The 25,751-nt window shown below is 35.2% G+C and overlaps 1 protein-coding gene across 5 annotated transcripts in view; it reads left to right on the forward strand.

The window, feature by feature from the left end:
• Kcnt2 (potassium sodium-activated channel subfamily T member 2) overlaps positions 1 to 25,751 on the forward strand; it is a 349,821-nt gene that overhangs the window by 251,121 nt on the left and 72,949 nt on the right. For 3 of the 5 annotated variants that reach the window (XM_029539120.1, XM_021197656.2, XM_021197657.2), the window contains exons 15-19: positions 5,386 to 5,535; positions 8,242 to 8,471; positions 11,650 to 11,863; positions 14,027 to 14,132; positions 18,976 to 19,148. In XM_029539120.1, the coding sequence (XP_029394980.1) occupies positions 5,386 to 5,535; positions 8,242 to 8,471; positions 11,650 to 11,863; positions 14,027 to 14,132; positions 18,976 to 19,148 (873 nt within the window). Of the gene's footprint in view, positions 1 to 5,364; positions 5,536 to 8,241; positions 8,472 to 11,649; positions 11,864 to 14,026; positions 14,133 to 18,975; positions 19,149 to 25,751 lie in introns of all 5 variants that reach the window. The other 2 variants (XM_029539117.1, XM_029539119.1) reach the window with 1 other exon arrangement.

The raw sequence follows: 25,751 nt of genomic DNA on the forward strand, positions 1-25,751 counted from the left end.
GGCGAACACCCCTCCTGGGCAGGAGAGGCGCAGGGCGATCGGGTCCAGATGCGGGTCCCTCCTCTCCAGTCCACTCTCTCCCCGGCAGTGCACCCAAAAATATAATTTTAAAAGGAGAGTTTACTCTGAGTTATAAATGGATGTCACATCTTGGAATCATAGTATTAGTAAATTGATGTATTATTGTCCCTTTCTTCTTGGGCCTTTGTTATTTAGTAACACAATAATTTCCATTTGTAGTTCTGTGAAACCAGAAGTAAATTTACTACTACAAATATATAACTAATAATGAGTTGAAGCTCAATAAGGAGGATCCTTAGGAGGAAAATGGAGTATTTTTATGAACTCTTAGGTGTAATGTAGAGTATATTGATTGATCAGACAAAATGAAAGACTAGTCTTGGCTACAGTTGAGAGAAGAAAACATGAACCTCTGAAACCTTAAAGGTAATAGTGGTCACAAATTTCAATCCCATAGAAATTTTATAAGATAATTAGAAAAAATGAGTTAAAGCTTTGAAAATTTACTTTTTAATCTTTAAGCACTGACAGAATATTTGTACCCACTTAATGAAATTAGATTGTAATACAATTACAATTTAATTATGTATACTATGTATAATGACCAAATCATGGCAATCCCCAATTCCATATTCTCCGTTATCATCCTTATGCACTGAAAAACTTTACATTCTTCTTCATCTTTATTACAACATAGTAAATATTTCCAGGCCAGCAGTTGAGACAAAGGTTAGTTAGGACTAGTTTAAAACTTTCACCATTCATGGAGAAAAGTACAAACAAGTAAATGAGCTTAAAAGACTCTTTGGTGGTAGTCATCATTACTAGCTGGCCCCACAAAATAACCTCCTTTGTCCTTACCTTTCTTCAAGCTATTCTTAACACAATGACAAGAGGAATTTTTATAAATTGTAAGTGCATTCTTTTGTACATATTTAAAAATCTCAGTGGATGCTAAGTTATTCCAAGTAAATGTCACAACTGTTGATGGGTATGTTTCTAAAAGAGCATGCTCCTTCGTCAACTGTCTCTGATTTCTTCTCTTTCTTCCTCAGTTCAAACAAATTGACTTCTTTGCTCTTGTTTAGACATATTAAGCATTCCTATGTTTTGGGAAAATGCCTGTTGTTGTTGTTGTTGTTGTTGTTGTTGTTGTTGTTGTTGATGATGATGTGGCTGCTGCTGCTGCTGTTGCTGTCTTTCATGACTTGCTTCTAATCAGCAGCAGCTAATCTCTTGCTCATATTTGCTTCAGCCCCTGGCCTCTCCATGTGGCATTCCTGGGCAAACCTATTTATATTGAAATTATCCTTCATAAAACTTATACATCTTTTCTCTTTATGTTTCTTCTCAAATCTTAAACATTCATGTTTATACTTAGTAGTGTCTGACTACACTCATCATTGTGTTAATTACCATAATATTCAATCTAAAAACCTTCTCTGCACAAAGTGATTCTTTCGTGAGACTATATGTTGCTATCATTATTTGATGAAAATTTTACATCTGCCTTATTTATTTACTTCTCATGTTTTATATCTGGACCAGTTTCCACTCCCTCCTCTACTCCTAGTTACTGCCCCCACCTCTCTTCTCCAAATTCTCTGCCTCTACTATCACTGCCCAGAAAATTCCAGGCCTCCCAGGAACATCCAGCAAACACAGCATAATAAGTTACAATAAGACCAGGCATATACCATCACTTCAAGGCTGGACAAGGCAACCCAGTGGGATGAAAATGTTTCCACAAGTAGGAAAAAGAGTCAGGGATACTCCTACACCCACTTCTCCTGTTACTCCTGTTAAGATTCCCATAAGAAGACCAAGTGATTCATCTATAATGTATATGCAGAGGACCTTGGTCAGACTCCTATAGGCTCCCTGGTCTCTGCAAGCCTCATGAGCCCTGGTCAGTTGATTCTTTCTTTGCCTGTATTCTTCTGATGTCTCTGCTGCCGAAGATGGACCTCACTTGGGTCCCCGATCTGCATGGAACTGGGTCTCTGGTTGCAAGCAAGCAAGGATTCGGCAAATGTGGGGTGACAAACAAATACGGACACAAGGGAGTGTGGTATCTGAATGTAATTTGTCAATTCGAGCATCAGACTATTTATACAGAAGAAAATAGGGAAGTTACACAAAACAGAGGAATGCAAACACGAAAGGACTGGCAGGAACCAACTGGGATAAAATTCAATGTTAACAGCTGGGATCAAAAACATCTCCTCATCTCCTCGTAAAGACAGCTTAAACTTAGTAGCCGGGGGCAAGGACTTTGTGCCCTTGCCATAGTTCCTATAGTCCACCTTCCCCCTAGGCCATTGTAAATACTTGTGGATGGGTATAACTCAGCTATCTATAGTTCTAAGCATCTTCTCTGGTTCCTCTTTAGATCACAAACTTCCTTCTTCCTAGAGAATGGTAAATTCCTGTGTAGGGAAGTGACATAGCTACCTAAACCCAGGGTCAGCTCAAGGACTGACTGCCTAGGATCTAACTTGGCTATGTATTAAGGGAAAGCACATGCATTTATTTTCCAAATAAAGTAAGGACATTGGAGCATTCATTATACAGGATGCCACGATTCCAGGAGACTAAGTTTCCATGAACTTTTCGCCTCGGGACAGCGCCTAGGTTTTGGGGGGCCTGTTGCGCATGTCACTACAAGAGAGAATGTAGCACTATGCAAAATTTATGATGCCATTGTTTGTAATAGCTGACTAATACTCCATGCTGTAAATGTACCACATTTTCTTTATCCATGCTTCTGTTGAGGGATATCTAGGTTGATTCCATTTTCTGGCTATAATGATTATAGCTATCATGAACATAGTTGTGAAAGGGGCCACATCTGCTTTCAAACAAATGACCTCAGTTTCATGGAGAATTTTTTTTTACATCTTTATAATTAGGAAAAATGTCAATGTTCTTGGTTACTTCTTAGAAGCTTTTAGGGAAGTTATGAAGAGAGTGGTTCCTAATGAGATGATGCTTCCTGAGAGGTGAAGTAAGACTGTACAGTAGCAAAAGGAGAGGGACATAACCGTGGAAAGATTTTGGAGCTGGTCTGCACTCTGCCCATCACTTTTCCCCTCCATCTCAGCACTGCACTGTGTTCCCATTTTGGCTTCTAAATTAGATTCAGGATTCTCTTCAAGGAATTTTAGTATAACTGCATAACAACTCTCTGACCCTATGATCATTCTGTATCTCAAAGGAGTCTTGATTTGTTGCCAGCATGCTCTTGACCATTGCTGGATCTTTGTCATAGACTTTTATCTTTACCTAATACCATTTTAACCAATTGTTCTTTGGTATGCAGGATGATTTTATTTGTTTTGGCCAAAGGGGAATACTCTCCACAAAGAGTCTTCAGTCTTAAGATACTTACTTTCATTATCCTCAGTGACAGAGTATCTGAGAGAAACAACTTACAGGGCAAGAAGTCTTATTTTTTTGATACGGGGTTTCAGAAAGATTTCAGACCTTCCACAGAGCAGTTCATTTGTGCAATGGTAGCAGGTCACAGAAGCCTTTTAACACAATGGTTGATCAGTAAGCAGGGAAGGCTACATTTGACCTTCAAAGGCCCATACTTGACAACCCATGTTAGCCTGTCAGGGTTTACAACCTCAAGTTTCCACAGGCTTCAAACTAGTCCCATAAGTCATAGATATGTTCCAGATATGACTATGTTGGAAAACAGTTGAGATTCAAACCATGATGTTTAGGAAGTAGTAGTTAGAAGTAATACATTCACCAATAGTCAAATACTCACCTTTTCACAATATTTCTCAAGAAACACACTAACATTAAAGAGTACAGATTTTTAAAAGAATATTACTGGTGTATATTTGCAGATATATTGAGAATAACTATCAAAAAATGGAAGAAACCAAGCTGTTAGAACAACTAAAAAAAGCAGTAAATGTTTCTGAGTATTTTTATTTTACTATTGTCCTGGTGATTTATTTAGCTTACATCATTGTAGCTAATACACTAACATCAGTGCTGTTTTTCACAGAAGGGATAAACTCAAATAAATAGGAAGTCAAATAACTCACTGAAATATGCAGAATCAAAATTCAAATCTGGTAGTAGATTCTAGAATCTGATTCTGATTCTTTAAGAAACTCATGATGGAGTAAAGAAGGAGGGAACCTCTACTTTGGGAACATGTATGTGGTTTTGGCTAATTGACACTTTGAAAATATTAATGAATTAATTTCTTTAGTAATTCTTTAGGGCATAGTTTGACTTTAAAATGGATTTTGAAAACTGAATATGAAAAGTTCATCATTTAGTTTTTTACTTTAAGAAGTTACCTTGTAGAGATTTCAATGAGATAGCATTAAGTTCAATTTTGTGATGATTTTGTTTCTAGAATCCATAATCAGTCGGAAATAGTAAACAGATGTAATGAAGTAAATGGAGAAATGAGATATAAACATTGTATTATGATTTTCATGTGAATTAGATTTCTAAAGCCAAAAGATTAGGAAGAACATTATAAAGCTGAGGAAACCACGCTTTCTTAATGTACATGCATTCTTTCTATAAGAGCCTTTAGCATCTCTTTTGTATACCAGCTTAATCAACTTTCAGTTGTTTTCACAAGAAAGAATGAGTAGTTCAGACACAAAAAAAAAAACTTTAGTTTTCACATTTCAGTAGATTAGAACTCTACAATCCAGGTTGTGGCCTGTCAGATGCTGGACAGCAATTTCTGAGTTGTATATTTCTGACTCTGGACTATATTATAAGTAGAAAAATCTGGCTAGTTCTTCAGAACTGATGATGGCACTCTAATCTATTCTAGAGTTTACTCTTAAGGCCTAATTATCCCCAAAGGCCTTGCATAAAGTGCTACCATATGAATAAAATCATAACATGTATTGTGAAATGGTATAAATATCAAATCTATTCCTTGTCCCCATGTACAAAGTGAATAATTTTGAAAGAATACAAAGCTTGAGGGGAGCATTGGTTATAAAATGGACAAAAGTTAACATAAAGTTTGTATAACTGGACATGAATATAGCATTTCCACAGAGAGGACATCAAATGTGAGCTCATAAAGCCATGGTCAGAGTAAATACTTCTGACATTGGGCCTTATAAAACTCCCACTTTCTTGCAACCGACTATTCATCAAGGTTCCATATTTTACGTGATGCTGAATTTAGTTTAGAATTGGGACTTCTATGTAATACCATCCTTCTGAGCTCAAAGCTCCGTAATGCTACCTCCTTCAATTGTGTTTACTGCTTTTTGACCTTGTGGAATGGCTGGCTGGTCACTACTGGCATTCGCCCCCATTCACTGTGTTTTCCTTTGCCTGTATGTGTGTGTGCTTGTGTTGCAGAGAAGGGCAGCAGTCACCTGAACAGTGGCAGAAGACATACGGGAGGTGCTCGGGAAACGAAGTCTACCACATCGTTTTGGAAGAAAGTACATTTTTTGCTGAATATGAAGGGAAGAGTTTTACCTATGCTTCTTTTCATGCACACAAAAAGTATGTTTCTGTTTCCAGTGAAGAATTAACTCATCAACTAACCTATCAGAACAGTTAAAGAGCTTTCCAAATTAGAGCTCTTGTGTTTAGACTTTTTAAGCATAATTTTTGTTCTAGTCTTAGCTATAGACTTTTTCATTTCTGTAAGTTATTTTTACCAGGAGGAAAATATGTTAGGAAGTCTACTCTATCATATCTTAGATCCTCACATCATCTTACCCCACTAAGAATGTATAGCCAGCAGAGCAGTGGTGGTGCACGCCTTTAAAACCAGCACTTGGGAGGCAGAGGCAGGTGGATTTCTGAGTTCGAGGCCAGCCTGGTCTACAAAGTGAGTTCCAGGACAGCCAGAGCTTCACAGAGAAACCCTTTCTCAAAAACAAACAAACAAATAAACAAATAAATATATAAATATTTATAGCCATCCAATAATGTACTTGTTTTATTAATTAAATTTAAAGTGATATTTAGTTTTATTTATATTCATCATAACCGAAACACTTGAAAAATAGTTCAACAAGAAGATCTTCCAACTGGTAATAAGGACACATGCTCCACTATATTCATAGCAGCCTTATTTATAATAGCCAGAAGCTGGAAAGAACGCAGATGTCCCTCAATAGAGGAATGGATACAGAAACTGTGGTACATTTACACAATGGAGTACTACTCAGCNATNAAAAACAATGAATTTNTGAAATTCTTGGGCAAATNGANGTNTNTGGAGNATATCATCCTTAGTGAGGTAACCCAATCACAAAAGAAGTCACTAGATATGCACTCACTGATAAGTGGATATTAGCCCAGAAACTTAGAATACCCAAGATACATCTTGCAAAACACAAGAAAACCAAGAAGGAAGACCATAGTGTGGATACTTCATTCCTCCTTAGAATACGGAACAAAATACCCACGAAAGGATATAGGTACAGAGACAAAATTTAGAGCTAAAATGAAATGGTGAAATATCCAGAGACTACCCCATCCAGGAATTCATCCCATCATGAGCCAACAAACCCAGATACTAATGCACATGCCAGCAAGATTCTGCTGAAGGGACCCTGATATAGTGGCCTCTTGTGAGGCTTTGCCAGTGCCTGGCAAACACAGAAGTGGATGCTCACAGTCAGCTATTGGATGGAACACAGGTCTCCCAATGAAGGAGCTAGAGAAAGTACCCAAGGAGCTGTAGGGCTCTGCAACCCTGTAGGTGGAACAACAATATGAACTAACCAGTATCCCCTGAGCTCGTGTCTCTAGCTGCATATGTAGCAGAAGATGGCCTAATCAGCCATTATTGGGAAGAGAGGCCCCTTGGTCTTGTAAACTTTTTATGACCCAGCACAGGGGAACGCCAGGGCCAAGAAGTGGGAGTGGTTGGGTAGGGGAGAAGGGGTGGGGAGTATAGGGAACTTTTGGGATAGCATTTGAAATGTAAATAAAGAAAATAATAATAAATAAATAAAGTAAAAAAATAAAAAAATAAAAAATAAGAAAAATAGTTCAACAAAAGAGTAAAGAAAAAAATTTCCCCTTTTAATCTTTTGAATCATGATCTCATGTAACTCAGGGTGTCCTCAAATTCACTATGTGGACAAGACTAATGTTGCTTTCCACTTTTATTTCTAAAACAACACATAGCTCTTCAAAAATTAGAGAAGTGGATATTAGACTCTTTTCTTTCCCTTTTGTACTAAATTAATAACTTAAGGAATTAAAAAATATATCACAATTTAGCTATACTGAAGTATATTAATGAAAGCTATATGGTGCTTTATGTTAATGTATTCTACTTAACTAATATATAATGAACTCAAATTTAACACTCTATGTCAACATCTACACATATTGTACTACTACATATATTTTTAAACTTGACTTACTGTTTTCTATTAAGATGAATTTTGAAAGTTAGAACGTTACCAAAGATCAATAATAAATATTTATATACAAATTACACTCAAAGTTTTGAAGGTCTGCTATTGAACATGTATGACAATTGAGGAACATTTGAAATGTTTCTTTCTTGAATATATGAAAGCTGGTAGAATTGGTAAGCAAGGCAATTCAGAGACCTCATTATCTTTTCACATGACATTTTATTCGAGTCTCTCTTTTGCCAATCACTTTTACACATTTTAAGCAAGGTAAGACATATGGTTCATAGTTTTGATATCATTAGTTATCTTAAGAATTATAAAGCAATGTTATATCTACTTATGACATGCTAATATTGCATATTGTTTTTTATTTATTTATTTATTTATTTTAAATTTATTTACATTTGAAATGTTATCCCCTTACCTGGTTTCCTCCCTCCTGAAAACCCCATATCCCATCCCTTCCCCTGATTCTATGAGGGTCTTCCTCCAACCACCTGCTCACTCCTGCCTCCCTGCCCTTGATTTCCTTACACTGGGGCATCTATTGAGCCTTTATAGCACCTATATTGTTTTTTTTTTTTCATTTATATATATCATAATGCTTAAGACCAATTGAATTTATACTTTTTTCCTTTCGAAGTAAGATTATTAAATATTAGGACCCTCTCTGGCTCCCTAGTTCTATTATTTGATGTTCTTATTTTGTTCTGTTTGATTAGAGTTGGCTAATTTTCTTACAAATATAAGCTTTTAAAAGAACAAAAAACTAAGGACTTTTCCAAGTTGTAATTCTTAAACTCTTATATTCTTCTTTTAAATTAAGGTTTGGTGTCTGCTTGGTTGGTGTTAGGAGGGAGGATAATAAAAACATTTTGCTGAATCCAGGTCCTCGATACATTATGAATGCTTCAGACATATGTTTTTATATTAATATTACCAAAGAAGAAAATTCAGCATTTAAGAATCAAGACCAACAGAGAAAAAGTAATGTGTCAAGGTCATTTTATCATGGGCCTTCCAGATTGCCTGTCCACAGCATCATTGCCAGCATGGGTCAGTACAAACTTATTGGAATTACCTTTAATGTGTTTTTCTAAGATTATAAATGCTCATCTATTTTCCTAAAAATTCATAGTCAACTTCAAATGTTATTTGTGAATATGATAAACTATGCATGATTAGGTAGTACTGAACACAATTTCTAAATCATTGATTAAAAAGAGATTACCAAAATGTATTCAGTAAATATGTTTCTGATTATAAGCACTTGCCTTGTATAATTTTCTTGTTGGTTATCTGTTCAATGACCACTTGGTACTATTTCCAGTGGGCTTTTAAATTTGTTTTCAAAACTCACTTATTTCTCTATATACCCATCACAGACTTGACATTTATGACACTAACATACAGTGCAAAATAATATAATAAGATGAAATTCTTTAAAAATTTTCCATTAAACTACCTACAAACCTATAAGTGTATATGATTTCTTGTCACATGGAATGCATGCCATTGTCTTTCATTGGCTTTACTTACTCAATGAAATCACTCTTTGCATCTGTTTTGGATATCTTACTTGAACTATATTTAACCTTATTACCCTTAACTTCATTTTCCAACCACCCCCAATTGGAGGCTGCTATTTATACACCATTCCATACATAACCAGCAAGATATATACTCATATGCTATTGACATTCATGATTTCTCACCTCCGTAAGTTCCTCAAAACGGTTGGCTTTTGGTGTAGCTTCAAATATCATGCCATTCATGGCTATCTTTACCTCAGTCTGTAGTCATGTAAGTGAACTCAGTGTTCAGTGGTTTCAAACCATGCTGTAGTTAAGAATGGTTACATAAAGTCACAACAGTGTCATTCATGGATTAAATATTCAGAATAAATGCAATCAGAATTGCTATTACTTGTAACATCATCTGAGTGAAAGTAAATAGCTGAGGGACTGTGAGATAGATACGTGGACACACAGCTTATCATGCAAACATGAGGACTTGAGTTTGTTCTCAAGAATTTACATGGAAAGGCTGAGCATGGCAGCATACACGTGTAATCCCAGTGCTGAAGTGCCAGAGACAATCTGCATAGACATTACCTAGACAGTTCACCAATGCTGCTAACCCTCAGCAACTCAGAGACCCTGTTCCCTAAAGCAAGAGAGGTGACTCCTGAAGAACATGCATTTGATATCTGGACTCCACATTTATTTCTGGACTCCACATATATTTTATATTTGTCATGTGCTCCCACATACAGTGTATATCTATATACACACAAAAAATATAAAGACACCTCTACTCACTTGTACACAAATACACAACAAAGAAAAAGAATAGAAAAGTCCAGGATACGGAGAAAGACACACCTTTGTGATCTCATGGAGTCACAGATTAAGTTGTAGGAAACATATTGATCTATATCTTGAAAACCCCAGTGAGACAATAATAGTGTTAGGTGAAATTTGTGACTGTCATCCCAAACTCATACAGTGAAACCAAACCCTTCCAGTGCCTTAGTATATACCTTTATTTGGGAATTTTATTTTTATAAAGAAGTTAAAATGGAGTCATTATGGGTAGCATTATGTATTTCTGTGTGATTAGTGAATTGTCAGGAAGAAGAAATACAACATAGACTCACATTCAGGAAACTGATGAAAAAAGGGAATTGAAGGGATGGCAATCAGTAAACTAGGAATGAAAACACATCTATTTCTCACCACATTCTGAAAAAAATAACAACAATGTGAAGACTTCGTTCTGAAACTTTATCCCTCATAATTGTGAGAAATTGGTCTCTGTTTTGGCATCTAATGTGTTCCATATTGTTATGGAAGCTTTAGCAAACTATTACAATTATTATGAGTTTCACAAAAAAATAGAATAATGCTGATGAACAATTGAACTAATAAAAAAAGGTAGATCCTATAGTCTGAAGACCTGTTATCCAAAAATAAGTATTTCCACAGAAGATTCGAAAAAAAAAAAAAAAAAAAAAAGAATTTGCCCACCTCTAAAGCACAGGTTACCTATTTATGGCAAAGGAATGATCTCAGAAAGGACCAAGCATTTGTAAGAGGAAAATATGTTGAAAGGAAAGTCTTGTTCCTGCAGCTCTAACTGCTTCTTCAGATCTTTCTGCTATATTATAAATTTCTCATATCTATATGAGATCCTGGCAGATATCAGTATTGGCAGTATAACTGACAACAGAGCAAATGGAGCCTCCATATAGGCACGGTTCTGTCTGTGTTAGGAAAGAAAACAACTCTGTATTTAGAAGTAATGTTCAGTCAGATATGACAAGAAGGTTATATAATCATCCCTTTGAAAGTGAGAAAGGGTTTAGCACTCAAGGTTGGGACAACTTTACATGAAGAGACACATTTGTAAAATGAAAATAATCTCATTTGGCTTTTGATAGGACTTGAAAAGAATCTTAGCATGCCCTATTTTCTTTTTGTCCTGAAGTACTAGAGTACTGCATGATCATCTATAGGGTTAATGTGTTAGATGTACACTCAGATCTACGACTTTAAGATAAAGCATCTGTGATAAATTTCTTTTGCATCAATAAATCTATTTTATAAAATTTAAATCTCCTATCTATTTGTTTAAGATTTTCTTTCATTGGTTATAGAAAACTTCTTCTTTTCTCAGTGAGACAGAGTTGTCCTATAATGTGATATCTAATAATCACCATCATCTTTGTTCATACACTTGAATGACTGAGCACTAGTCCTCATATAAGGACTTTCCTGGAGACCAAACCTTTTAAAGACCTCATTGCCTCTTACATATTCACAATTGAATCCAAGCTTTCATCACCAGAAACTACATCTATAACAAATAATTGATGCAGGGTCTCCTCCGGTAGCTTTGACTGACTCAAAACCTACCTGGTAGATCAGGGTGCCCTTGAACTCACACAGATCAACTGAGTGCTGGAATTAAATGCATGTGCCACTGTGCCTGACTGATCTCACATATAAATTGTGCTATACATTTATCCAGTGAAATGCTTATGGAAAAAATAACCAAATTACATTGAGAACTTGAGAGAGATTACACACACACACACACACACACACACACACACACACACACACACAAATGCATGCATGCTTGATAATGAGATTAGTTTTCACCTTCAAATGGTCATTATGTCACATGTAGTTAAAATGTGCTAATGGATTTTCATGTTTTATTGTGTTAGGTACTGTAGCTATAGACTTGCAAGACACAAGCTGCAGAGCAACAAGCGGCCCCACCCTAGCTCTTCCTTCAGAGGGAGGCAAAGAATTAAGAAGACCTAGCATTGCTCCTGTTTTAGAGGTGGCAGATACATCATCAATTCAAACATGTGATCTCCTAAGTGACCAGTCCGAAGATGAAACTACACCAGATGAAGAAACATCTTCAAATTTAGAGTAGGTTTGCTTTATTAGGTTGCGGTTTGCTCACGTTTTTTTTTTTTTTTTTTTTTTTTTTCATTTTCAATTTTCAAAAATATCTTACATGAATACAATATTTACATCATTTTCATTCCCACTTCACTCTGTAACTATTCCCATGTACCCCTCTCACTCCCTCTCAAAGTCAAGATCTGTTTATTAATAATAAATGAGGAGATGACTGGTCACATTGTGTTCTCAGTTAGAAGGCAGAGATGGGATGGGATGGAGGTACCCAACTGAATTTCTTCTTTTTGCTGTCTAATACCCCAATCCCTGAGATGATCCTGCCAAAACTCATGATGGTTCTTCCCTCATCAGTTAGTCTTATATGGAAGGATCCCCTTACCTAGAGATATGTTTTCTAAGTGATTAAAAAGCTTTTCAAGTTGAGCAGCAGGACTAACCATCATGAAATTCAAGAGTTTATCCAATGAAATATTTAGCCCTCTCCATAAAGTGTTTTCTCATTTCAGCCTTTACCAACCCCTTTATCTGGAAGCTAGCAATAGTTTGAATTTACAAATCAAAGACATATTCTCCCTTTACAAAGCTTCCATTCATTTACAGCCCCTACCTCTTAGCAACCATCACTGTAAATGTTTACATGTAAATGGTACGTGGATTGCTATAGAAAAGCCGAGAGTACAATAGCCTACAGTATTGACCTTGTTATCTCAATGATTTCTTTGCCATTCCAGTTGCATCTTATAATACTTATTTGCAAATAGACAATCTTACCATAATTTATTCATGAACCATGTGTGATTGCCACATCATTGCATTATATAAAACGTAATTGAAATGAGGGAAAATGACTGTTCCTATGATGTGTTATGCTGAGTGACTTATGTCATTAGGCATTTTAAGTGCTGTTACTGGGACTAGTGATATAAACCCAATCATCACTGATCATATCCTGCAATAAAGTTCATTTAAGCTCATTTAATGTTTTATTAAACTGAAACTGAGCTGCCATCGAAACAGAAAAGTCACTTCAAATTCATCCATAATTTTTACTTGTTTCAGAAAATATCAACATACTTGTAGATAAAATCTTGTCTCAAAGAATTTTGTGGTCCAAATATGCAAGTATATCTATAGAATACAGAATGGGAACACCAGCAGACTAGACAACCTTCCCTGCAGGCAACCATCGCTGTAGGAAATGATGTTCTGAAGTGTGAAAAAAATTCTGTTTTTAGATTTCTAAAACTTAGAGAGGTAGAAGGAAATTTTAATAGGAAAATAAATGTCATATTAAGGTAACAGTAATGGTTATCAGCATCTAAATTTATAAAATGTTCTCAACTCAACTTCCCAAACAATAGTATCTAGAAAATAGTTTCAACAAGGCCTTAACTTCATGGTGTCTTGGAAAAAGTTACCAAAACTCAAGAGCTTCTGTTTTGGATGAGAAAATATTGCTTTCAGTAATTTCCTTTTATTTACTAATTAACATTTAAGCTTCTGCCTTTTAGAAGTTCCATGTTCCAAACTAGTGTAGCCAAAATGTGCAGGTGGCTGGTCTCAAAAGTCAGTAAACAAATTAAATTTCTTTGATAATATTTTAAGAACAATTTTGGGGAAAACCATGTTTTTGACTAATTAAAATAATTGTTTCCCTTTAGTTATATGTGTCTGTCTAATGAATAATAATAAAGCCAATCTTAATACAGTCTGCTTTAAATATACTTTGCAAGGTATGATATTATTCCTTACTATGGATACATGTTTATACATCCAAGGGTGAGGATTGAAAAATGTTTTCTAAAAAGAAACAGCTATGAAATATTTGTAGTTATTCACCTTTCTCTCTGAATCAAACACATAGCGCCCATTACTCAATTAAGCATGAGTGTGAATGCCTGTGTTACAGGGGTGCTGAGTTCATGCATGCAGAACTGAAAGCTCATGTAACTTTCACATGATAGGAAACATTTTTATCAGATCATAAGATATTGCAATCTGTCATATTGCATCATAATCTGCCTCTCATTTTTAAAATATGTGATTTTCATCACATGATGGAAGCCTAGATTCACTAATGATAATTTAAACATGCTGTACATATAGTTCAAATCTGTGGGTCCTAGCTTCCATGACTACTCCAGTGTAATATCTCATATTGCTTTACAGGTATGCCAAAGGCTACCCACCTTATTCCCCATACATAGGAAGTTCACCTACTTTTTGTCACCTACTTCAAGAAAAAGTGCCCTTTTGCTGCTTAAGATTAGACAAGGTGGGTTTTATTTTTTCTATTAATAAATTTATAGCATAAGCTATTGCACATAATTAATTTTATAGTATTTGATTAAAATATATTAGCATATAAACTTGATTATAGAAAGTGGTCAGTTTTACTTTTTTGTCCTCACTGAAAAGAAATCACATAACAGTTTTATACTTCTATTTAATTATCCAGTTATGTTAACCAGTCAGTCAGGTTTTAAAAGGGAAGACAGGCACAAGACTCTTAAACCACTTTTGGTTATTAGTTAATCAGCATTTGTGTTTGCTCACATATCGAATCTATGCTTTAATGAACAACCTCTTGACTAAAGGGATTTACATGCATTTATGGCTAGGCTGAAGCTGACCCAAGTATCTTGACTCATATCTCCTTCTCACATTTTTTATGTAGTTTTCTCTTCCTGCATGAATGTCTTAAAGAATCAGCTCAAAGCAAAACACTCTGAGAATGTGCACATTTTTGCCTTTTTCCTTTGATGTTTTTTACTCCGGAGGAATGAGGAACAGGTTGAAGTGGAATGACACACACCCTACAGAATTTTCTGGGCCTTTTGCATCAGAAAAATGGAATTTCTTTTACTGTTTATTTGGCTTTAAAATTATAACACCTGCACCCTTTCACAGCCTGTGCAACTTGAGAAAGTCATAAATAAAGTTCACTTCACTTATCTGTAAAATGAATATAATTTTAATGCTCTGACTTCTGTAGTGTTCCTATAAGAGTTATGTTCTTACATTTAACTCAAGGTGTTTGATTACGGAGCTGGTGTTCTTACTCTTTTCTTTGTTATAAATACTGTCTGCTCCTGCACTTAAAGGAGATAGAATGCTTGTAAACTCCAAGCTTTATCTATCTTAAGTTGGCCTGTGCGTCATTCTGTTGCTTTTAATCATCCCATGCCATTCGTTGGCATCAGGAATTCTATTTTTCAAGGCCTTCCTTACTATTTGTTGTCTTTTCTTTTCTTTGATTTTTGAAGCATTTGAGATTTCTTGTCAGCTTTGCTAAATTAACAGATGTAAAGTTTCAGCATTGTTCATCTGTATTGACCCCTTCTACAGGTATATTTTCTTTTTCACTTAGAGTATTTTTGATGTTTTCTTTCAAGATTGTTCTTAGCATACCATAAATTTTAGTGTCCATTTATAATGTACTCAATTCTTTTCTTAAACATACAGTTATAAAGTGTAGGAAAACTATCAGGAAACCAAGAGAGTAGAACTGAATTATCCCCAAGTAAGGCTCAGCTCTCAGAGAAAAGGGGCAGTCGAAGACTTTTAAAAGAAGATTACTAACAATCTTTTGCTAAATTAATACAGGAAAATTATGCAGTTTTCTTACTTTATGGCTATATAAGAGATTATTGGTTGTACCAATAATATTAGGCTGGTATTAGAGGATCTGCTTTGAAAATGGATGTTTTGTTTGGGATTATGGGATGGCATTAATCAGTTGGCTCCATTGTGTCTCTGAAATGTATGAATTGGGATGATCTCATCATCACAGTGTCAGCTGACTATTCTGGTCAAGGTTTCTCAACATTATTTTCATATTGTCCCCTTGGATTTTCTTAACTGTGTCCCGTCTGTGTGTTCATAAACATAGTAGTTCTCTTACCTTGTGATAATTCATGGATGTTGAAATTCTAATTTTTCTTTTTTTAAACTTATTTTATTAGATATTTTCTTCATTTACATTTCAAATGCTATCCCGAATGTCCACTATACCCTCCCNCCACCCTGCTCCCCTGCCCACCCACTCCCACTTCTTGGCCCTGCTGTTCCCCTGTATGGGGCATATAAAGATTTTTAGACCAAGGGGCATCTCTTCCCAATGATGGCTGCCTAGGCCATCTTCTGCTATATATGCAGCTAGAGACACGAGCTCTGGGGGTACCGATTAGTTCATATTGTTGTTTCACCTATAGGGTTGCAGACCCCTTCAGTTCCTTGGGTAGTTTCTCTAGCTCCTCCATTGGGATCTCTGTGTTCTATCCTAAAGATGACTGTGGGCATCCACTTCTATATTTGCTAGGCATTGGCATAGCCTCACAGAGATAGCTATATCAGTGTCCTTTCAGCAAGATCTTGCTGGCATATGTAGTAGTGTCTGTGTTTGGTGGCTGATTATGGGATGGGCCCCCAGGTGGGGCAGTTTCTGGATGGTCCATCTTTTTGTCTTAGCTCCAAACTTTGCCACTTCTTTCATGGGTATTTTATTCCCTATTTTAGGGAGGAATGAAATATCCACGTGTTGGTCTTCCTTATTCTTGATTTTCTTGTGTTTTGGAGATTATATCTTGGATATTCTAGGTTTCTGGGCTAATATCCACTTATCAGTTAGTGCATATCAAGTGAGTTCTTTTGTGATTGGTTACCTCACTCAGGATGATATACTCCAGTTACATCCATTTGCCTAAGAATTTCATAAATTCATTGGTTTTCAAAAGTTCTAACTTTTCTAAGCATCAGCCCATCAGTATTCTCCAGTCCTTTTCTTAGTGCCCCCTGCTTCTTTTGTTGGCTAATTTATTTATATTTCAAATGTTATCCTCCTTCTACAAATGCCATATCCTATTCCTTTTCCCCTGCTTCTATGAGGGTGCTCCCCCACCAACTCACCCACCTCATCACCCTGGCATTCCCATAAGCTGGAGCATCAAGTCTTCACAGTACCAAGGGACTCCCTCCCATTGTTGTCAGATAAAGCCATCCTCTGCTACATGTGCAGCTGGAGCCATGGGTCTCTCTGTGTGTACTCTTTGGTTGGTGGTTTAGTACCTGGGAACTCTTGGGCTCTGATAGGTTGATATTGCTGTGCTAGCTATAAGATTGCAAATTCCTTCAGCTCCTTCAGTTCTTCCTCTAACTCTTCCATGGGGGTTCTTGTGCTCAGTCCAATGGTTGGCTGCAAGCATCTGCATTTGTATTGGTCAGGCTCTGTCAGAGCCTTTCAGGAGGCAACTATATCAGGTTCCTGTTAGCAAGCACTTCTTGCCATCAGCTGTAGTGTCTGCGTACCCTCCCCCTTTTAAAAAAAAAAAAGTATGGGCTTTATATGGCTGTAGCATCTGAATATAAGAACTAAAACTCTCCCTAGTGCATCCTATGAAGACCTATGCCCCTATTCTTTACTGTTCTCTTCCGTTAGATATTTTTCTTCTGCTTTTCTGGATTATTTCCCTACTGCTTCATTTTCAGCTGTTAGAATTTCTACCAATGAGATTTGGATGTTGACAACTTCTTCCCCATTATGTTTGCCACTGGACTCTCTTTACTTTCATCCTTGGAAGACAGTTTGCTTGGATTCCAGTTCCACAGTAATTATTTTTTTAATGCCTCTGTCCTTCTGGTCACTATAAATAGACATCATTATTATTGATATTCACTCTTTCTTAATGGCTGATTAAATCCTATAGTCTTGGCTGGTCTATGCTTTCATAATAAGGTCTATGACTGTGCACTTATTTTTATTCAGAATTACGATTCACTGACTCTTCTGAGGCCTGTGACTTGGACATTTATACAAAATCCTCAATCAATAGTTATTTGAATAAGGTTCCTTTTTGATTGTGATTTCTATTTTAGCTCCTAGCCTTTAGTTTTGGCCTGTGTTTTGCATTTGCAATAAGAGTTTGATCTCTGTTGTGCAATTGCTTCTCTCAGCTGCATTAAATATGTGGATTTTATTATTATTATTATTATTATTATTATTATTATTATTATTATTAATTATTTTAGCATTGGAAATTGAGCTTGGTGTTTCAAACAAGTTTGGGAAGTGCTTCACCACTGATTTATATCTTTAACCCTGAATTAATTTTGAGTTGCATTGCTCAACTTGAGAAGATATATAAAAATAGATATAGTATGTTTAAACAGCTGCCTTGGATATTAAATAGAATTTTGTTAATTCTTAAGTGCTTCTACATTTTTATTCAAACATAATTAACATTATTTTCCAAACCTAGTAACAGCAAAATCTGTAGTTTTTGTAGGGCTTAATTGTTTTTATTCACACATTGTGCTACATTTTGCCATTTAAAAAATAATTTTATTAAGGGATAATGGCAAAAGGGTACTTCATAAGTAATTAACACAAAGAGAACTAACTAATATCAACCCAGGTAAACAAAAAGAAGTCCATGTAGAGACATATAATGGTGAAGAAAGATAACCACTGTAGCCGTTAGGCATGCAGATAATTGAGCTTGAAAACTGTCTTGACTTAGTAATGTTGTTTAATTTCCTTTGAGTCTAACTTAGGAATAGCAACATTTTTTTCCCAACAATTTTTTTCTTACCCCAACTTTGTGGTGAGTTCTGATGAAGTTCTGTGCTTTCTTTCTTGTGTATTGCTTCTTACTATTTAAACCTTGTCTGCACTTACACAACACAGTTTTCTTTTCTCTATTTTTTTTCCATTTTTAATTTTTTTCTTATTATATCACCCTAGGTAACTAGACTGGATATACCCCTGAGGCTTTTTAATTATAACATCAATATATTTTTGAAACAGAATTCACGTATCTATGTTATAACAAAACAGATGGTGTGCGGCTATACAGCTCCAACTTTTAGCTTGCACAGCAACCAGTGCACACAGTCCATTCTCATCACCATCCTGTATACTTCCCACTCCTTTTCATTATTGATCACACTTTTATTTCCTACATCAAGTTGGAGAACTGAGCAAAGACAAATGCAACTGTGTTCCAATTTGTTAGCAAATTAGGTTGACAAATTTTATGTAACCATATATCTTATATTCTTCCACCAAATTTTAACGGTGTATAAAAATGGCATTTCTTTGTATAATTTTTCTTCTCCAGAGTTGCCAGCATAACTACTATGAAGATGCAAAAGCCTATGGATTCAAAAATAAACTAATTATAGTTGCAGCTGAAACAGCTGGAAATGGATTATATAATTTTATTGTACCTCTCAGGGCATATTATAGACCAAAGAAAGAATTAAATCCCATAGTTCTGCTATTGGATAACCCGTAAGTATATTTTAAGATACACAGACAGAATTTTTAATTTAACTTTACATTGTCTTGAAAACTGATAGTTTTAAATCAGATATATTATGGTGCACAAATCATTGGGAGATAGAATCTATGCTATAATGCTAAGCATTATTGGCTATGATTATGTTTCATCAATTCTAGTTAAGTATCATTGGCAAATTTTATTTGAAATTAATATGCAAATGGTCATCTACTCACAGGATCAGTGAAAAGAAGCCATTGAAATATCTTTTTAAATGTTTGCAATTTAATTAACTAGCTTTAAAGATACCTGCCAAAAGTGAACAATTTTGTTCTTTAGTCATTTATTATCAGAGAAGCATTTATTTATGTGCCTTTATATGTTATACCATGAGATGTCACTGTGTATTTTACTTATGTTAATGTTAGCATACCATAACAGAAAACAAATTATGCTGTATCACAAGCGTATGTCTGGAACTTTTTAGGGTAATTTGAAAATCCTACAGACGAATGCACATGTTTCTGAATGAAATGGTCAAACTATTTTATTATGTTCAAGTTACAGTGCCCCTCCTATAATTGTGAATAAACTAGTGGCCATGGTTGCAGTGTTAGAAGAAATTAAATCATACGAAAGCAAACCTCAGTATTGTGACAGCCAGGTGTAGGAAGTCTATAACAATAGAGATTGTCAAGCTCCTCCAAGGGTTTTCACCACTCTGGATTCTGGAGGTTCTCTGCAGGGTAACTAAGTTGGTACTACAGACACTTCGGTTAACTAAGTTAAATGTTCAGTTTGGGCTTTTTGGTTAACACTATAAACAGAATTTAAGATCAGCATTTTCAGACTGTCATAAAGTTTCTTCACTGTGAACGACTAGATCAAACTGACTCAATTAAACCCCCCTGTCATAAAAATAAAGAAGTAAGAGCCTTCAAAAGAAAAAGTGGGCCAGGTAGTGATGGTACACACCTTTAATCCCAGCACTTGGGAGGCCGAGGCAGGCAGATTTCTGGGTTCCAGGCGAGCCTGGTCCACAGAGTGAGTTCCATGACAACCAGCAGCCAGGACTATACAGAGAAACCCTGTCTTAAAAAAAAAAAAAAAAAAAGACAAAATGGGACTATGTGTAGAGGATCATCTGTCAATACTCAGGCCAGACAGACCGATCTATAATCTTTCTCACATTATTTCAATATTAAATCTGGGGTCCTGATTAATAACTCTTCCCTAACACCCCCCAAAATATACTCATTTTCTCTAAATTTAGCAGTGGTGTTCTGCTTACGAAACAAAGGTATACTTTTCATTTTCAGTCTCAAGTTTTGTGAAATATTCTTAGTCATTTGTCTTTTACCTCATTATTATATCTAACATGAGCCAAGCCATCTCATTTATTCTGTTTCATTTTGAATAAAATGTCACTAATATTTCAGATTGCTGGAGGATCAGTTTGTTCATCAGGATTATCTAGTCCTGTGATTCTTTATGTAGCCTTAATTTCTGAATGTGATTCTTCACACATAACATCTGCAAACTCTCCTCTGGATTACGACAGGCCACTATGTCCTTGTATGTGTAAATATAGTCATTCAGTACTACCCTATGGGAATTAAACCATAAAGACTAACTTTAAAAGTTAGTGTTCTTAGAGAAAGTACCCAAGTACCTGAAGGGTGCTGCAACCCTGTAGGTGGAACAACAACAGGAACTAACCAGTACCCCTGGGGTTTGTGTTTCTGGCTGCATATGTAGCAGAAGATGACCTAATCGGCCATCAATGGGAATAGAGGCTCCTTGGTCTTCCAAACTCTATATGACCTAGCACAAGGCAAGGCCTGGGCCAAGTAGTGGGAGTGGGTGGGTAGGGGAACAGAGGTGGGGGGAGGGGTATGGGAAACTTTCGGGATAGCATTTGAAATGTAAATAAAGAAAATAATAATAAAAAAGAAAAAAAAAAGTTAGTGTTCTTTTCCTGCACATGGTTTATTATAGTAGCAAATGTTGAAATTCACTCCATTTCATCATATTTAACATTTAAATTTTATTATGTTTTATATATTCATATTACATGAAAATCATGGCACCAGAGAGATGTACTCAAGGAATTAACAATCATAATGCTTACATTTAATTTAAACATTTGAATAAACTTTCATTATCAATGTTATGAAGCAGAGCTAAAGATGTAATAACATCCAGGCAAAGTTCCTCTGGTCAATTCTAGGATGAGGGCCAGCTATGCACCAACAAGTTAATTTTTTTTTATTTCTGTAAGATTTTACCCTACTCATAGGTTTTGAGCAATGTATATTGTTCATAATTAGTCTTAAAGGTCACTATCTTATCTTAATTTCCACATGTAACTACAGAAAATACATCATTTTTTAAAAATTGCTGACAGTTTGGATAACAAATATTCACATGATACTGTTGTTTTGTGATCCCTGCTGAGTATAATTTTATTTTTACTCAAAATAAACATTATTTTATTACCATATTACAAGTATTATAATTATTTCAATTTATTTGCTAAATTTCAAGGACATGATATAAAACATTTAGCATCACATGTATGTCTCAAAATTAACATCTAACATTTTTGCTTGTCTTTAGTTCCTTTGTTGAAATGTATACTCAAATAATGAACTTCAATAAATAATGCTCCTGGAAATTTTATGTAGTCCCTTCTCCCTCTTTTGAAACAATGACACACCTGCTGGTCTGAAATTGCTTTTCTTTCTGCAATGAATTATACAAATTTACAAGAAATGATGATTTGTCTCTTTAACAGAGCTCTATATTCTAAGAATTTTCACAATAATAATCTTATACACTTCAGCAATTATTGCTTAATTTTGAGAGTTTCACCAAGTTTAAATGAGCAGTGGTGGAATTAATATTAAGTGAGTGCCTATTGAGATAAATTAATAAAAAATACAAATTAATTCCATATAACAAGAAAAGAAATGTTGTAAAAAATGATGTAGCAGAACGCAAATACAGTTTATACGTTCAACACACAACAGGATGTTCAGAATGTTCATAGCTAGAAAGACTTGCACATTTCAGTGGTCCTCAAGTGCAACTCTAGCACATTGAAAGCATCTTTCCTGTGGCTCACTAGAGCCACTCTGATCTTTCCACAGGTCATCAGTGCTGTCAGCTCTGATGGTTCTACCATCATCAGAGTGCTGTCAGTTCTGATGGTTCTACCATCTGTTCTCCTTTGTTTGTGGTGCTAGGATGATTTCCAATATTTTGATTATAGCCTCTACCTTAAAGGTCGTCTAGCTAAAATTTAGTTGGAAGTCAAAGCTATAATATATTATCCAAACATAGACAAAGAAGTGCCAGAGCCATTCTGATGCCATGGATTTTTACACTGATCTTTTATTAAATAAATCAATCTCTTTACATGCAGTACCTAAGCACTTAAGCTTATTTACAAATTATAGTAATGGACAGTTTTGTTTCATACAGAATTGAGATGATACCTAAACTTAACCTCCAGAGCATCCTAGACCATTTTATTTTATTCTTGTAGCCCCATCTCACTTTCTCCTTAATTTATAAAGAATAAGAAAATTCAAGTTATTTGGAGACTTAGATAATATATGTAACATACTAGCATAAGATCCAGCATATGTGACAGCCTGAAAATGCTAGATTTTCTTCTCCTATAAAAACTTTAACATTGTTACTATTTAAATTACTGAACGTTCTTATGCAAAAATCCAGTTGATGAAGAAACAGAGTCTGGAGATGTAGTTCAGTAGAATGGTACCTGCCTAGTGTGTAAGACACCCAAGCTTTGAAAACAAACTACAGGTATACACACACACACACACACACACACACACACACATTGATTTTAGCCACTTGCAACTAAATTTAAACTCTTTACATTTTTAAAAGTTATACCTATCTGGGTGTTTTGCCCTCGTGAATCTCTGTGCAGCACTTGCCTGACTGCCATCTATACATGGGGAAAATGGGTTGGCTTCGCTGGTCCTCAAGTAGTAAAGTTGGGAACTGCCCTACTAGTGCTGGATGTCATCTAGGTCCTCTGCTAGAGCAGCAGATGCTCTTAGCTACTGAGCCATCTCTCCTGACCCTGATCAAACAATTAAAAGAATAAAAAGACTACATAAATGTAGTTGTAAAATACTGATGAAATTAACTTGATCATAAAAGTATATTACATTCTTTCCTTGATGTTGAAATAAAAATATTGTGCTTAATAATTTAATTAGACAGAATGGGTTCTGTTGAAATTTGCAAATCTGCAGAATGTATGATTTCACTCTCTGGCAATGGTGATCTACTTAGTATTTTAATATATGTACGGTATTGTGTGATATTTATGAAGGTATAAGATTTTTTATTCACAGCCTGTGTTCTTATTAGATACTACACTCAGAGCTTCAGTTAACCGATGAGCTTATTCACTTCTATTTTAGAACATCGCATGCTTTGTATTTTTTTCAACATTTTATTTCATTCATAACTAGCCATTTTGTCTGTTTTGATTGGCTTTAGCCTACAAATTTATTAGATATGCATTTACTTCATTGACATGCTTAGCTTTGTCTCTTAGATTAAAAAAAACTAAAATATTTCAGTATGTGTAAAAACTTGTCTTATATGTGGTGCATACATTTATTTTCACATGATCAATTTTTTAGGAAGTTTATAGAAAAATCTGTTGATTCTTTTACCATCTTTCTTTCGTGTGACTTCTTATAGAACAGATAGGCTTCTCTATTTGACAGATAAAAAGTACACACAGTTTATTGTGTTTTAGGAATAATTTTCTTCTATATTAATCATTCCATATTACTTTAAATATGTGTAATAAAAAAGAGACAAGGGACATGTTTTCAATTAATGTTCCATGTGTCTGTTTATTTTCTCAATAATAATGTTTCTCAATGTAAAGTTATGCCTGCCAATTCACTGTCTCCCAATGAGAAGGAAAACTGACCAATTATGTATAACTAATTTATTAAGCAGCCTTGTATATTAGCTACTGTTGTCAACTCAGATAAATGAATAGCTATAAAATTCAGGAGTGCAAAGTTGTTTGTTTCTTTATATTTCTAGTTTCTTTTAAACCACAGATTTGTCATTAGTCACTGTGTTTCACTAGGAGTATGTATTTACATTGTTTGGTTTACATGATTAGATTATCCCTTGAGATTGCTGAAATCACATAAAGATGAATCCATATTTAAAAGCAAGTTCTAAGAACTTGGAAGATATTTTACTCATTTTAAATATATGTTGTAACTACATCATAACCAAAGTTCATGAGATTTCTTTAAAAAGACACTTCTTGTAAAAATAATAGCTTATCTATACCAGTCATAAGAGGAAAAAGTTATAATAGTCTCATCTTGAATTTTATCTCTCCCTTGACAGTAACTATAGCACAAAGACTTATTTGCTTCAGAGACCTGGGTACAGTTTAAGTCACTTACTGAATTTAATGATTCATTTACTCAAGAGTTCCAAAATGTATAGACCTTGTGAGAAAACAAAAACAACACCCCCCAAAAAAAAAACTAAAAACCAAAGAACAAAAAACTAAAAATGGCAACAACAACAAATGCCCTAGAGTAATACTATAAAGAAACTGAAATAATCTAATCCTAAAAGAATATACCACATTAAAATAGATATCATGGAAGCCCATGAACATATCTACAATTAATAATTAAGAATGGTATTTAAAAAGCCAAAATCAAAAGATCTAGAAATTTAAAATTAGCCAAAAAGATACAAGCGAAATGACTTTTTAAGACCAAAACCACCTTGATTTTTCAGCGCTTTTGGTGTTTGCATCTTTAAGTACACTTCTAAAATTATGAAGAGTATTGAAAGCCATAAAATATTGCCCTCCTAATGTTTTTGTTGTTGTTGTCTATTTATTTTTTATTGAGTATTTTCTTTTCAAATGTTATCCCCTTCCTGGTTTCTCTCCTGGAAACCCCCATACCATTCCCTGTCCCCCTGCTTCTATGAGGGTGTTCACCCACCCACCCACCTCTAACTCCCCTGCCTGGCATCCTCCTACACTGGGGAGGGAGTCTAGCCTTCACAGGACCAAGGGCCTCTTCTCCCACTGGTGCCCAGCAAGGTCACCCTCTGCTACATATGTGGCTGAAGTCATGGGTTCCTCCATGTGTACTCCTTGGTTGGTGGTTTAGTCCTGGGGAGCTGTGGGGCCTCTGGTAGGTTGATATTGTTGCAAACTATGGGGTTGCAAACCCCTTCAGCTGCCCTCCTAATGTTAAAGAAGCAAGAAAGTTTCTAGAAATTGAATTGAAATCTCCATCCTAAACCCTGCAAATACATGTCTTAGAATATTAAGAACTTAAGAACATTAGAGACGGTTAAAGACTGAATAATATTCACTCTGTGTTTTCTTGAGCTCTTTGTTAAACAGATGCTCAAGAGTCATCTCTTGGTGAACATACCAATATTATATGTAAAGTAAACTAGAAATGATTATAAAAGGTTCATATGATTTATTAGTTAAACAATTCTGAGTTTTCCAACTGAGTTGTGGCAGTTTAATACAATAAAACTGGTCCATTCAATATGCC

Source organism: Mus pahari, chromosome 5 (genome assembly GCF_900095145.1).
Source record: "Mus pahari chromosome 5, PAHARI_EIJ_v1.1, whole genome shotgun sequence".
Classification (NCBI taxonomy): Eukaryota; Metazoa; Chordata; class Mammalia; order Rodentia; family Muridae; genus Mus; species Mus pahari.